Below are 14,531 nucleotides of genomic sequence, written 5' to 3' on the forward strand. Positions count from 1 at the left end.
AAAAAAATATATGCCCACCATTTTATTAAACCCTTAAAATGGAAAAGAAGTGGTTAGGTCATCTGTGCTCAGGTTGTGTTCCTGAACCAGCAGCCTTCCCCCTGAATTTTCTGTCTCAACTGGCGGCATCACCTTCTATTTAGCTGACAAAGCCAGAAGCCTGGGAGTCAATCTCGGCTCCTCTCTCTCCTCCCTCACTTCCGGTTAGCCACAAAGTCCTGTTCGTTCAGCTTCCTGACTCCTCCTCAGATATGACTCTTCCTCTCCATCCATTTTGCCCCAGATCAGGTCAGGTCCTCATGTTCTCCTGCCTGAACTTTTTTTTTTTTTAAGATTTTATTTATTTATTTGACACACAGAGATCACAAGTAGACAGAGAGGCAGGCAGAGAGAGAGGGGGCAAAGCAGGCTCCCCGCTGAGCAGAGAGCCCGACGCGGGGCTCGATCCCAGGACTCTGAGATCATGACCTGAGCCGAAGGCAGAGGCCTAACCCACTGAGCCACCCAGGTGCCCCTCCTGCCTGAACTTTTATAGTGGTCTCTTCACAGGACTCCTAGCCTCCATTCTCACTCACCTCAAATCCTTCCTCTTCATCGCGGCCAGCCAGAGCGCTCTAAAACCCAGGTGTGGCCATATCAATGCCTGGCTACAGCTCTCATTTCCCTCACTTCCCGCAGAAGAAAGCTTCTCTGCATGAAATAGAAGGCCTTCCCACCTCACCTGCCTCGTTCCATCAGTACCAGACCATCCTGGTTTCCCCTCCATTCCGCCACCTCATTCATTGTTTCCACGATGCTTCCTCACCTGGAAATGTCTTCCCTGCGCTGTCTTACCTGGATAGCTCAGATCCGTCCTTCAAGATTTCAATTCAGATGTCACCTGCTCTGCGAGCCTCTTCTTAGTTCCTGACATCGCCTGCACTCCAGTCCCAGGATAGGAGTCCTTTACTGGGGCACCCCCAGCTCCCCGTTGCGCTTGTAGCACACCTTACCCCATTGTACTGAAATTTCATTTTTCTTACTCTATATTCCTCCTCAAAGCAGGTACCATTTCTTATTTATTCTTGCATCCCAAGAATTGGTCTGAGGTAACTGCTCCAGAAATTGTGCAGAAACGCTCCATCCATCGCAGATCCTAGAAAGTACTTCCTCATGGGGGAACCTTAGCACACCTAGCCCCCCTCATGCTCTAACTCACTCATTTATTCATGAGATCCACAGTTTCCTGAGTGCCTACTAGATGCCACGTCAGGGGCGGCAGGGATGAGGAAGACAACAGTCCCCACCCTCTGGAAGCTCCCAGTCTGGAGAGGGAGATAGGCGCTTATCAACAAATCTCACAAACAGAAATAGTGACTGTGATAAACTCGCCGAGAGGAGGAGCTGGAGCCTGGAGAGCAGATAACCAAGGAGCCGAAATCCTGGGGAACTGCCTTCTGAACTGAGAGCCAAAGGTTTCCGATGAGAGTGGAGATGATGCTTCTGAGAAACGCCGCTGTGAGGTGAAGGAGAGAGAGGGCAGGAGCCGTAGGAGGGAAATGGCGCTAAGGAAAGATGTTCCAGGTATCTGTTGCTGCCTAACTGCCTCCCACAGTTAGTGGCTAAAACTAAAGACAATTTTTTTTTAAGATTTTATTTATTTATTTGACAGAGATCACAAGCAGGCAGAGCAGCAGGCAGAGAGAGATGGAGAAGCAGGCTCCCTGCTGAGCAGAGAGCCCGATATGGGACTCAATCCCAGGACCCTGGGATCATGACCTGAGCCGAAGGCAGAGGCTTTAACCCACTGAGCCACCCAGGCACCCCAGGACAATTTTTTTTTTTTTTAACTAAAGACATTTTATTATACTTCATGACCTTGAGGGTCAGCAATTCATGCAGGGTTGAGCAGTGTGATTACTGCACTCTGTGCGGCACGGACAGAGGTCCCCTGGTGGTATCCAGCTGACAGATGGGCTGGTTTCAAGAGTCCAAGATGGCTTCACTCTCATCTCTGACATCTTGGCATGACTGGAAGGCTAGGATCGTAGGTTTCATCACCCAGAGCTTCTACGCACATGGCCTCTCCAGTGTGACAACTTCAGAAAAGTCCAGCTACATTCAGGGTGGCTTGGGGTTCGGAGAGTGAGTGTGTCAGCGAGCAAGGGGAAAGCTGCGTGGCCTTTTATAAACTGGCCTCTGAAGTCACCCAGCATCTCTTCTGCTACGCTCTGTGGTTGAAGCAACTGTCACAAGCCCAGCCCACTCAGATTAGAGAGGAGGCACATAGACGCCCCCCACCACCACTTCTCGAAGGGAGAAGCATCAAAGTACTTATAACTGGGTTTCAGAATCATCACAACTGATTTCTTTTTTTAACCGAGAAAGACTATGATACATTTAAGTGCCATTAGGAAAGATCGGGGGTTAGGAGCAGTGGAAGGCAGAGGAGAAAAGAGAATCAATTGTGTTAGCTTCCTGAAGAGGCAAACTGAAACTAAGGCCAAGTTCTCATTTTTCCCTCGACTCTGACTCTGCCAGGCTCTCCCAGCTCCCTGCCCCTGACCCCTGGCTTCCTCTCTTCACTGTCAGATGTGCCATAAGCCGCGGCCATGACGCTGGACCAGAGATCATCAAATCCAGCCTCAAGCCGTCTACAAACAGCCACCATAGTCACAGCGCTCCCCTGTTTGCAGAATGGTTTACTTAGTATCTGACGAGGGGATGACCTGGTGCCTAGTTTTAAAGATTTCACCTTTTCCCTGGCTTTTAATCATTTATATTTAATCCTCTGCCTTACCGAGAAGATCTTGCTTTCATCTTTCCGGTTTAGAAGCCATCATTCTTGCTCACTGAGAGATAGTGGTCAGGAGCTGAGCGTCCTTGCCATGGCTCTGCATTTCTATGAATCCAGACCCGGAGGTTTTCTGGGCAGCCCCCCCTGGGTTGCTAAACCACCCCAAATCTCCTTATCTTTTCGTAAAGCTTCCATTTCTTGTTCGCTTCACTGAGGCCTCGATCTCAACCTACTCAAGACCCGATCCTTGGATTGTCACTCCCACGCCACTCACCACTCCCCTCTCCGCACGCAGGTAGGCTCTGAAATGTGTAGTGTGAGCCCCAGCTATGGATTCAATTAAACTTGGGTTCAATTTCAGTCCCCATCACGGTTGAATCTTGAACAAGTTACTTGACCTTTCTGAGCCTCAGTTTCTTCATCTAAAAAATGGGAAATAATCATCACCAGCCAGCTCCACCGGTCATTGTAGAGTTTTGAGATAAAGCCGATGAAGCACCTGGTTTGTTCACATGGGGCCGCAGTAAATCGGCGCTTTTATTAGTCCATGGGGTCCCATCCCAAGGATGTGCTCAAACTCCGGGCCACACACCGCATTGTCCCTTTGACCTCTTTTTAAGGGTTTACAAGGCATCTTCCCTAGCACTTCAGAGCACACTGGTAGCACATGCAACAAACCAACTCCAGGCCCCCACCCCTGCAGCCAGCCTAAGAACCTAGTGCCATGCCGTTCCAGCCAGGAGGAGCTGTGGTCAGACAGACCTGGGTCCAATGGGGCTCTGCCACTCTCCAGCTGTGTGACCTCAGGAAACCTATTCAACCTCTCTAAGCTGCAGACCCCTCCCGTGCCCACTGCCATGTGAAAGAGGTTGGCTTGAGTGAGATACTGCATTTAGAGCAGTTGACACGATGGTCAGGACAAAGTAAGCACTCAATAAATGGGAGTGGACACATAGGGACCCTAGCTCCCAGTGACTCTGGAGTCTTGCTTCTAGAGTATGTGTCCAGCTCACCATTCACCAGCTGGGTGCCTTTGGGCGCTTGTAACTTTCTCATGCCACAGTGTCATTATCTGTAAAATGGGGACATAGACTTCATAGGGATACTGTAGGCTACTGTAAGAATCAAATGAGAGAACTTTTCACAAGGAGAATCATGCCTGGAGCATAGTAAGAACTTAATTCATGTGAGGAGCTCTTATTATTTCATTATTTTACTTTGGGTATTTTTTTTTAAGTGATAAGAAATTTTTTTTTAAGATTTTATTTTTAAGCAATCTCTATAAGTGGGGCATAAACTCACAACCCTGAGATCAAGAGTCTCAGGCTGTACCAGCTGAGCCAGCCACGTGCCCCTCATTCATTCACTTTGAGCTTTTGTGTATTTTTATAACGAAGGTGAATTGCTTATAAGCAGCATGTAATTGGCTTCTGTTGTTTTAAAGATCCAAACTTTGTTTTTCAAAATATCCGCTTTGGCACATAACGAAAGGCATTAATTTTAAGTACACAATTTAGTGCGTTCTGTGAAACGCTCGCAGTCACGTAACCACTACCACAATCAAGATAGAGAACCGCTCTGTCTCTCCGAAAAAACTCCTCAGGGCCCTTAGCAGCCAATCCCTTCCCCTATTCCCAGCCCTTAGCAGCCACTGTGTCTTCTAGAATTTCATCTAAATAGAGTAATACACAGTGGACTATCTCTGTTCTTTATGGCAATTTTATTCCATTTACATTCAATATGATTACTGATATAGTTGCATGTAAGTCTTACATCCTACTATTTGTTTTTTATTTGTCTCTCCGGTTCTATATTCCTTTTAAAATCTTGCCCCATTTTGGATAAAACAGGTATTCTTATTATTTCATATTCTGCATCTTTTAGCTTACTGGTTACTTTTTTTTTTTTTTTAACTCTTCTTTTAGTGATGATTAGAGCATTTCAGTGATGATTAGTTCTTAAAGTGTGGTCCCTGGACCAGCGGCATCACCACCACCCAGGAACTTGTTGGAGATGTAAATTCTCAGGGTCATCTCAGAGCCATCTGCTGTGAGGATGGAACCCAGCAGTCTGGGCTAACAATGCAGGTGCTGTCAGCACAGGCTAATGACGGGGCCCCAAGGCCCCGGACAAGTTGTGCTTCTGGCCGGCAGTGAGGCTTCGGGCAGATCACCTTAATCCCATTAAGATGGAGCTGATTCGAAGCCTGGTTTCTGTGCCTGCGAGGACTGGACTGTTGCTGGTTGGCTCCTGCCCCTTGGGGATATCCCTGAAGAGGTCCCCGTTGAAAACCAGGGGTGTTTCCTGGGGGCCCTCCTTAATAGGCCCCGAACTCCCATTTTCCTCCCCAGCCTCTGATACAGCTAAAGTGATGCCAAGGGTCAGACTCACCTTAGAGGGTTTCTCTTTCCTCTGGGATTTTGCTTCCATGGTGATTTTTTTAATGCCTTCCTATCGTTCCCTAGTTTTTCTAACTGTTCTAGGCAGTTTAGTGCGACACGGATTAGTCTGCCGTGGCTAGAAGAGGAAGCCCCTCTCTCCTGTGACTCCCTCACAAGAAACTACAGGGTCAGATGAGCGTGTAGAGCTGGGCAGCGCCCGGCTCAATAAATGTTAAATTATTGTTCTTCTTCTCCCAGGAGAATCCCAGGGTCATGTGGAGCTGAGCTGTTAAAAATCAACCCCTTCTACCCTTCATACACTTTATGGATAAGCAAACTGATATGATACTATGTGACTGGACTCCAGAAGAGTCAGACTCCGGTGGGAGGCTCTAATTCCCGGACGGCTTCCCGTCCAGGCTCTGGAGGTGGCAGTGTGCTCTCCATCTCTAAATCAGGAAGTAGGAAACCTCTGGGCCAGGCCCAGTTCTCAGCTCAAAAGGAAACAGGCAGGGGCTGTGGTCTCCCAGATCTACCTCTCCCTCTCCTCCCTCTCCAGCGGCACGATCTGGAGCAATCTCCTGGGCTTCAGAATCCCATCTCTTGTCTTCCTTCTGGAGCAGTGTGCACGTATGTGCACGTGTGGGTGCACACACACACACACACACACACACGCTCACCAGCAAGGAGGCAGGTGCCCAGTACAGCACAGACAGCAGACACTCACAGCCCAGGTGAGACCAGGCAGCGGTGGAGATGAAAATGTCTCTGCTTTGAACTCTGGTCTCTTACTTCAGGGAACAGGGAGAGGCAGCCTTAACCAACAGGCCAAAATGTCAGGCCAGGCTAAGGGCAGAGGAGCCTGGGCCGGGGAGGACCTGGCCAGCACTCAGGGCTGGATCCCCAGGATCAGCCTGGTGGACTCTCATGCAGCTTTAGCCGGTTATGGGGCATGGTGTGCTCTCGAACGTGACCTGCTCGAGAACTGTGACCCTTGGCTGGACTGTGGGGAGGGACTGGATCCCGGAACTTGGTTGATTTATTGAAGTGGAGGGACATGTGAGCATGTGTGTGTGTGCCTGTCTGTCTGTCAGTGTCACGGTGGGCTTTGATGCTCAGCCTTTAAACACAGAAGGAACCCCCAAGCCTGGAAAGGCTTAAAACCAATTTTAGATAATTTGGCTCAGAAGAAATCTATGCACTTAATTTTTTTTCTGCTTTAGAAGAAGTACATGCTCAATGCAAAAATAAATATGGGAAATGGGCGGGGGGAGGGGGACACAATATAAAAAGGAAAATGAAAAGCACCTGTGCAGCCACCACTGGTGATAATCACTGCGGACGTTTTGGCAGAGTTAGATTACATGCGCGAACCGCTTTCTTTTCTTCCCTCTCACTCAAGCTGCCATGAGCATTTTTCTCGTGTCATTCCTCTTTGTAAACTCGTTCGAAGGCATTGTACCACCAGATTGCTGTACCATAATTTATTTTACTTGCCCCTCATTGTTGGGCATTCAGGTGGCTTTCAGTTTGTCCCTATTGTGGAAACCCGGGATCGCATGTCTTTGTGCGGGAAGCTGGGAAGCCCTGCCCGAAGGCACAATCGGAGCGCGGTGGAGGGGAGTGTAATCCGGGAAAGGCTGGGAAGCCGGGTTTCAGGAGCTCGGCTGAGTCCACTTTGACCAAGAGAGGATGGCTGGCAAGAGCAGGGGGACGAGCGGGGACCCGGCTGCCCCCACCTGCCCTGGACAGCTGCCCTGCAAATGAGCTTCCAGTTTCCTGGCCAGGAGTACCCCTCTTTTCCTTCTGGAGAATTGGACAGGAGACTGGCCAAGGCCTCCTATCCCTTTTTCAAGGCATAGGGCAGGGGTGACTTTGATGCATTAGTCTGCTTAGAGGGCCCTATGGCTGATCTTTCCCACCGCACCCTGCTGAAAGGCCCCTACATACCTCTGGCCACAGAGATGGTGACAAGGACCCTTGGGTCTATCAGCAGAGGGGACATTAATTAAGACCAATTGGAGGAGCGGCTAGGGAGGCTTTGGGAGCCCTGTCCTAGAATCCCGTAGCGGGGGTGAGGTGGAGGGCAGGGCCGGACTGTGGCAGCCACGGGGGAGTTGGGAAGCCAGGGGATGATGTCATGGCTCCACGGTCCCTCGGACGAGGAGATGCCTTGCCTTCCCTTTGCCTCGCTCAGGGTCCTCGAGGTGCCATGACAGGAAAGTCATTCCTCAGTCGGTTCTGAGCAGGCTTTTCTATCCCTGAGTCTGGATGGCAGCAGGCAGTGGGGGGAGTTGACTTCTGCAGGGCTCCTTGCGGCTGTGGGATCACGGAGTGCTAGCGCCACCATCGACATCGGTGACCATTTCGTCCGACCCCTCTTATTCCTGATACGGAAATGGAGGTGCCAGATCAGAGAGCTCATGGGGGTGGGTGAGGGATGGAACCCCATATACCTGACTCCCAGACCCATGACCCTTAGGGTCACAGGCCCTTCGACAGCATATCTTTGAGTCACATCCGCTGGTAGGGATGGGGGAGGCTGGGACAGGAGCTCAAAAGCTGCCCTCGGGGGTCAGAAGAGACCAGGCCTCCTGGGAATCTGCCCAGAGGAGCTCAGGCACATCACTGTGGTCCCTGGGGCTCCCTGCATGTTTGACCCCCTGTGCTCCTGCCAAGACGAAGGAGGAGGGAGAAGGAGTGAAGTCATTGCGTGTGTGAGCTCCACCCCTCCAGAGAACGGATGTCCAGTCTGTGCCTGCGGAGAAACTCCTGCCACAGCTTGGTGACAGCCTGGGAAGGAGGTGTCACTGCTTCACACGCGGAGCCCCCAGGTGCAGCGGAGCCCCCAGGTGCAGCACAGCCCAACGTCTCCAGCCCCATCTGTGCCCCCCTGGGTGACGAGTTAGGCATTTGGGCCTCACGCCTTTCTTTGGGTCCCTCCATGATTCTGTTAGACATTCTTGGAGCCCCAGCCCTGGAGGCCACTGCTGTCAGGGCTCTGAGCCTCTGAGGCCTGGGCAGCCTCCTCTTGATCCTTTGGCTCCATCTTCCCTCCTAGCGGGCCAGCCAGGGGACCCTGCCCCATGGACTCACCCTCAATGGGCCTCTCCAGTCTTGCCTGGTCCTCCCAACCCTTCCCTCGGTCCCCCTCCGCATTATTCCTGGGGCCCTCCTCTGTCTGCAAGGTTCCCAAAAACCAGCTTTCTGGAATCCAGCCACTTCTCTTGGGGCAGAAAGAGAAATGGCCAGCCTCTGGCTGTGGATTCTTGATGGGGTGTGGGGCTGGGGAGAGGGCCGAGACAAACCCATCCCCGGGGGCCCGAAATCCCTCCCCATGCTTTTTCTTCGCCATCGGGCCAGAAATGACTCTGGACAAGTAGAGACTGAAGCCCAAAAGTAAGCACAGCTGCCCCCCCCCCTTATAATCTGCAACGGCCTCTCGGCCCTCTCCTGATCCTCAGAACAACCTTGTTGGGCTGGGATTATCGTCTGTATTTCACAGCTGGGGAAACCCAGAAGGCCATGATTATTTTCCCAAAGTATCACAGGCAGGACTCCGATCTTCAGATTACCAATCCAGGGCAAGACATGACTCTGTCACCCTTCAACTACTATGGACCTGGGAGGGAGAGTGCAGGGTGCCTGGGACCACCTGGCCTGCTCCTTTCCTCTCTCCACATCCCTTCTCTACCTGCCACACTGCAGAGTGTGTGTAGCTCTGTGGTACACACACTCACAGGCTGCCTTTCCCTCCTTTAGCCAGCCCTGAGCACCTACTGTGTGCCCTTCCCAAGTCCTCAGGACTGGCAGAAGAGAACGAGGTAGCCCCACAGAGCGTCCACACGCTAGTCTATGACCGTATCTGTGCTTCCAGCTGGGGTGTACAAGCCTAGACTTCAGGGCCCAGGAAGCCCTGCCTTAGACCTCCAGGATTTCCCAAAGCCACAGTTTGCTTCGAGGGAAGATAATTCTAAGGTTCATCCCCCCTATGACTATAACTGGGGAGAAGCCTCCTCCCCTGGGAGGAATGGAAGGCTGTGAGCCCTTGCCCTGTGCTGACTCTGAGCTAAGCACCGTCCCGTCCAACCCCCAAACAAATCTTCCCTCAACCCAATCTCCCACCTGCTAGCAGTTTGTCAACATCTCCCCACTACTGAGTTCCTGCTGTCCTCAGCTGACCTGAAGCCGTGGCAAAGCCCCCTACAGATGTCACAGTGAGCCCAGGCCTCTCCAAGCCACTCCCCACCCACAGCCACGGGAAGACTTCCAGACTCAAATCGCATCCTGTCACTCCTGCCAAGACCCCTGAAGCCCCCTTAGGACTAAACAGGGCTATGTGCTCTGACCCCACACCCAGCTTACCCCTCCCTCTCCACCCTGAGAGGCACCAGCCTTCTCCCAGGCTCTCGGAGCGACCGTCCTTGCTCTGGCCTCTGCAAGACACGTGTTCCCCCTCCCTTTGCCTTGCCGGCTGGGCCTCTTTCTCCGGCCATCGGGGCCAGACCCTTTCCTGTGCCTTTGCATCCATCTGTCCCTTGCTCGTTCGTATACCCCTGCTGTCCTTCAGGGCAGGTTTCCTCAGCGCTGTGAGCTCTGTGGAGACAGTGTGCCTCCTCCTGCCTCTCCCTGCTCCCTGGCTTTCTCACCTCCGTGTCCCCAACACCTGCATAGTGCCTGGCAGGGAGCTGATGCCAACCATTATGTGTTCGCAGGCTAGACGAATGAGCCAGCTCTGTGGGGTAAGTCCTGCTGCTGCGCCCACTGTGTGGACAAAGAAAAGGACACCTGAGAAGAGAAGGAGCCAGCTCAAGGTCGCACAGCTGGCTGGTGCCACAGGCAGGGTCTGGAAGCCTGTGTTCTTAAACGTTCCCGGCCGCACACCGGGCACCCAGGTCTCTGCGTCTGTCTGTATTGCTCGCCCAGCAGGCTCTCTGAGGACGGCTCCGCTGGCCCAGGCTCCCTTCCCTGGAGCTGCCCCAGAACCATGGAGAGTCTGAGCGAACTGCAGAATCCTCTGCTGCCTCAGAGCCCCGCCCCGCTCCATGGCCCCTACCCCTACCGTGAGGCTTCGCCCAGCTGGTCGTGCCAAGAGAAGCTTTACTCCTACCTCCTGGGTGCTGCTGGCTCCACTCGCCCCCACCAGCTCCTGGACCCGGGGTCCCTGCAGCTGGCTGTGGAGGCCTGGTACAGGCCCAGCTGCCTCCTGGGGAGGGACAAGGTCAAGGAACCCAGGGCAAGCAGCTGTGAGACCAGCTTCACAGAGAACAGGGAGCTCCAGGCTGGGCCTGCAGAGCGGTCCGCAGAAGCGGACCAAGAGGAAGAGGATATCACCATCCAGACGGTGTCCTACGGGGTTCAGGAGGAGCTGCAGGGCCAGGAGAACGACCAGGAGGAGGAGGAGGTGAGTGCCTGTGTTTAAAATGCAGATCCCCTGGCCAAGCTCTAAGGGTTGAGATTCGGTGAACCTGGCTTGGGGCCCAAGAATCTGTATGTTACCAAAGAAAAAGTACTTTGGCACAGGTTTGAGAAACATATACTTGGGTTGGCGACTGAATTTTTTTAATAGCATTTATTGATCTTGTTTGCTTAATTATATAAGTAATTTAAAAATACAGAAAACCCCTGGAAGAGAATACTCGTATTTGAGTAGATGATGTTCTCGTCATTTTCCATTCAATGTCTCTCTCCCACCCTACTCTGCCCAAAAGATCTTGCTGTACACTGTTTTATCACCAGACTCTTCTCTCTAGACGACATATTTCAGTGTGGTTCCGTGTCATTTAACATTTGTCTACAAGGCAATCTTTAAGGGTTCCAGGGTGTCCCATCACGCATAACTTGACCTCCTGGTCACTGGGCACTGAGACTCTCCCCTTCTTTCACAATTACTATCCGATGATGCACGTGCCTATACGTACACACTTGCACTCTTTCTCTGTATGCTTGTGCCAATTCCTAAGAAGGGAATCAGTGGGTCACAGTTAAGGCTTCGGGTAGAAAGCACGGAGCCCGGTCACTCCTCAGCCGCAGCAGACGACACTACCCATGGCCCCACAGGCTTGTCATCCGTGATCCTGGCTATGGTCGCAAAAACCCACTTGTGTTTTGCAGAGTGATGTGACCTCGACGGACAGTGAAAGCGAAGACAACTTCGTGGCGCTGCCCCCCAGGGACCACCTGGGTCTTACTATCTTCTCCATGCTCTGCTGCTTCTGGCCCCTGGGCATCGCTGCCTTCTACTTCTCCCAGGGGGTAAGAGCACGAGGGGCACAGGGCATCTGCTCCAGCCCCTTCCCTCCACCGGAGGGCTTGACCAAAGGTGGGGGAGGATGGGGAGGCCCTACATTGCCCGAGGTGGAGACCCCCCTTTCACCAGCACCTCTCTCTCCCTAGACCAGCAAGGCCATCTCCAAGGGAGACTTCCGCCTGGCCAGCACCACCTCCCGCAGGGCCCTCTTCCTGGCCACACTCTCCATCGCCGTGGGCGCTGGTCTCTATGTGGCCGTGGTGGTGGCGCTGGCGGCTTACATGTCCCAGAACGGCCATGGCTAGTGGCCAGGAGGGCCTGGCATCCTGACGCCCCGGCTCCGCCTGAAGAGACAATGGGGCTTGGGGTCACAGACCTTCAGGAGCACCCGGGCCCCTCAAGACCACCCGCCACCGCAGCTTGTGAGGGAGGCCTCCCAGGCTGCAGGCTGCAGGGCTCCGCGGTCCCTTCTCGTCCCTGGCCCCCCGGCCCCAGAGCAAAGCCAGGGCCACCACCCGTTAGCCCAGGCTGTCAGGAAGCAGGAGAGGGTAGGGCTGCCCACCAAGCCATCCAGGCAGAACCTACCTCTGGCTTGAGGCTAGCCGGGAGCTCAGCCTCTTCTGCCCACCCGGGAGGGTCGCCCGTCCTGCCAGTAGCCCCTTCCCCTGCTCGGCCAGCCTCTCTGCAGAGAAAAAACTGGAGGTAACCGGAAGAGAAAAGGACATCTGGGGGCAGGGGATCTGACTCAGTTCTTTCCACTAATGGGCGTCTCCACTCTGGGGACAATCTGAGCTTCCCCAACTCCACTCTCTGGCTCCCTGAGGCCAACACCCCAGCCAACCAAGAGGGAAATATACAGACACACAGGGGCCCCCTAGCTCTTTCTGGCTCTCCCTTACGGGTTTATGAGACATCATAGATTGTAGAGAAAGAAGCGTCCCAGCCATGTAAAGTGCAAGCAAGGCAGGTTCTCTGAACTTCCTTGCATAGGAACAAAAAGCAGAAGTGATGACAAAGTCCTGAAACATTGCCAGGCCACATGGGCCTCTCCACTCCAACCCTAGTCCCCACCCCCATCATCCTCTTCTGGGCTCCTCCTGGGTGGCCCTGAGCTAATGCCATCCCAGACAGAGAGTGTCGTCGGCCCACCAGCCAAGAAGCAGAGGGCCCCGGATCCGGCCCTCAGAGAAAGCAATGAGGAGAGACATAGTATAAATGAGGGGAGGGATATAGGATGAACATGGCTGCTGAGCAGCCAGCAGTGCTCGGAAGGCTTCCTGGAGGAGCTGTCCCTTGAGCAAGGTCTAGAGAGATGAAGAAAATGTTAGCAGGGAATTCATTTTCCCATAACCTTTGGTATTCATGAACAGGAACATGGCAGGAATCTTCCAAGCTGTTTCGATTTTGCCTTGAGCATCTGGGCTAGAGCCAAACTACAGCCATTTCTGAGGGCTCCACCCACTCAGAGAAAGAGGTTGGGCAGCATGTGTCTCCAGTGATGCTGGGGGTCAGTGGTGGCCCCTGGCCAGCTTCCTTCACCGACATCCCTACCCAGAGCTACTCTCAACGTCCCCAGCCAATAGGGAACATCCAGAACTTTAGAAGCATCCAGGCAGCCAGGAGGGCAGGACTATGTAGGCTCAAGCAAAAGACCCAACTGTGCAGGATCTGGGGACCCGGTCGTTCCCAGGTTGCATCCAGAGCCCAGACCTGTGAATCCACCACTGACCCACTACCCCCCTCCCATTCCCTGCATCCCCTGAAGTCCCACAGGCCCAGGATCAGCAGTTTTAATATCCCATTGTTGTATATATTTATCCTTGTAATAAACATTTCTGTAACACCGGGTGCCTTCTGGGCCTCGTAGTGTCCCCGCCTGCCTCCACCTTTACCCACAGCCCACTGACCTCCAAGACTGACCTCCAACCCCATCGTGGCTGCTCTGGGCCCTGGCAGTCTTCTCCAGAAGGCCATAGCAGGACGGGTGGTCAGGGTACCCCCCACAGTCCCCTATCCCAGGACCTCTCTGCTCAGAGTAGTCCGGATGCAGCGTAGTAGTCGGCACCAGATTCCATTCGAGACAAGACAGCATCCATGCCTAAGCAAAAATCCCTTCTAGGCTAGAGAGGTCAGGGGAGGGGTGAGTGAGGCTTCACTGAGCTGCCTGCAGCTATCAGGAGGGGATGCAGGGCCTAGGGGGACCCCAAGGAGCCCCAGTCCCCTGGTGCCCATTCTTAAGTCCCATCATGTACCCCCTGTACCCCCTCTCCACATACCTGCATACCTCCTGAGCACTGCTCCAGGATAGTGCGGGGAGGAAGCCACCTCCACCTCGGGCCCCAGGCTCCACACCAGATCTCCAGCATCGTCTCACTTCCCCAGGAGCCGGCCTGGACCGGCAGAGGGACCAGCTCTAGATGGTTCCTAAATGACTGTGCACGAGGGTCCTGGGGGAGGTAGGAGAGGCTCACCCCGCACCTGCACGTGCCTGCTGGCGAGATGCAGCGTTGCTTGCTTACACACACGTGTGCTGTGTGGGCTGGAGGCCCGTGAGACAGAGATCGGTGCCAGTCACATATGATGGGCTGCCTTTGGGAGATCACCTGGGGAAGGGAGAAGGAGGCAGATCTGGGCAAGAGGAGGTCAGGCTGCAAGGCAGTCCTGAATGCAGTGGGGTCTGGAGCCAGGATACCCTTCAGGGTTGACCCAAGTTGGGACAAAGGGCCAGGCCTTTATCCCCCCTCAGCAAATGGTCATCGGATGTGGGCCACCCAGAAAAAGAGAACGGCCTGAGCAAGGAGGCTTTCTTCAGCTGGGGCAGCCCCCTGGGGCGGCTTGCCCTGAGGCTGTTTACCAGACACCTGCAGGGGCTGGAGGACCGAGCCCATCATTCCTGCAGGGGCCCTGAGGGGGGGCCCATCACAGCACCTGCCACACCCACCACAGAGCTGCGGACCCGGTGGTGTTACAGAGATCCCCTCAGCACTTAGCTCCACACACGGGAGGCTGCTCCCGGGGAACTCTGTGACACTAGGCCGAGGACAAGCCAAAGTGCCAGAGAGCCAACAGCCGAGTCAAGAGGCGTCAACCGGTGACAGATGGGAGTTGGTGGGCTTTCTGCCCT

The 14,531-nt window shown here is 53.8% G+C and overlaps 1 protein-coding gene and 1 long non-coding RNA gene across 2 annotated transcripts; one reads left to right on the forward strand and one right to left on the reverse strand.

The window, feature by feature from the left end:
* The first annotated feature begins 9,875 nt into the window (after positions 1-9,875).
* On the forward strand, positions 9,876-11,712 carry SYNDIG1L (synapse differentiation inducing 1 like). The gene is made up of 3 exons (XM_004739273.3): positions 9,876-10,561; positions 11,272-11,412; positions 11,554-11,712. Exons 1-3 carry the CDS (start codon positions 10,145-10,147, stop codon positions 11,710-11,712), a joined length of 717 nt encoding a protein of 238 aa, XP_004739330.1. The 5' UTR covers positions 9,876-10,144.
* On the reverse strand, positions 11,609-14,161 carry LOC123389789. The gene is made up of 3 exons (XR_006604435.1): positions 13,684-14,161; positions 11,993-12,089; positions 11,609-11,751 (listed from the first exon to the last, which is right to left on the reverse strand). It is a non-coding gene; the product is annotated as an uncharacterized LOC123389789 (long non-coding RNA).
* Positions 14,162-14,531: the final 370 nt, after the last annotated feature.

The sequence above is a fragment of the Mustela putorius genome, unplaced genomic scaffold (assembly GCF_011764305.1).
Source record: "Mustela putorius furo isolate JIRA1106 unplaced genomic scaffold, ASM1176430v1.1 tig00000129_pilon_pilon_pilon, whole genome shotgun sequence".
NCBI classification, from domain to species: domain Eukaryota; kingdom Metazoa; phylum Chordata; class Mammalia; order Carnivora; family Mustelidae; genus Mustela; species Mustela putorius.

Excerpts from the sequence above, each read along its gene's own strand:
- SYNDIG1L (XM_004739273.3), top strand. The coding sequence starts at position 10,145 with ATGGAGAGTCTGAGCGAACTGCAGAATCCTCTGCTGCCTCAGAGCCCC. Across the intron at positions 10,562-11,271 it reads ACGACCAGGAGGAGGAGGAG|AGTGATGTGACCTCGACGGA; the intron begins GTGAGTGCCTGT and ends TGTGTTTTGCAG. Across the intron at positions 11,413-11,553 it reads CCTTCTACTTCTCCCAGGGG|ACCAGCAAGGCCATCTCCAA; the intron begins GTAAGAGCACGA and ends CTCTCTCCCTAG.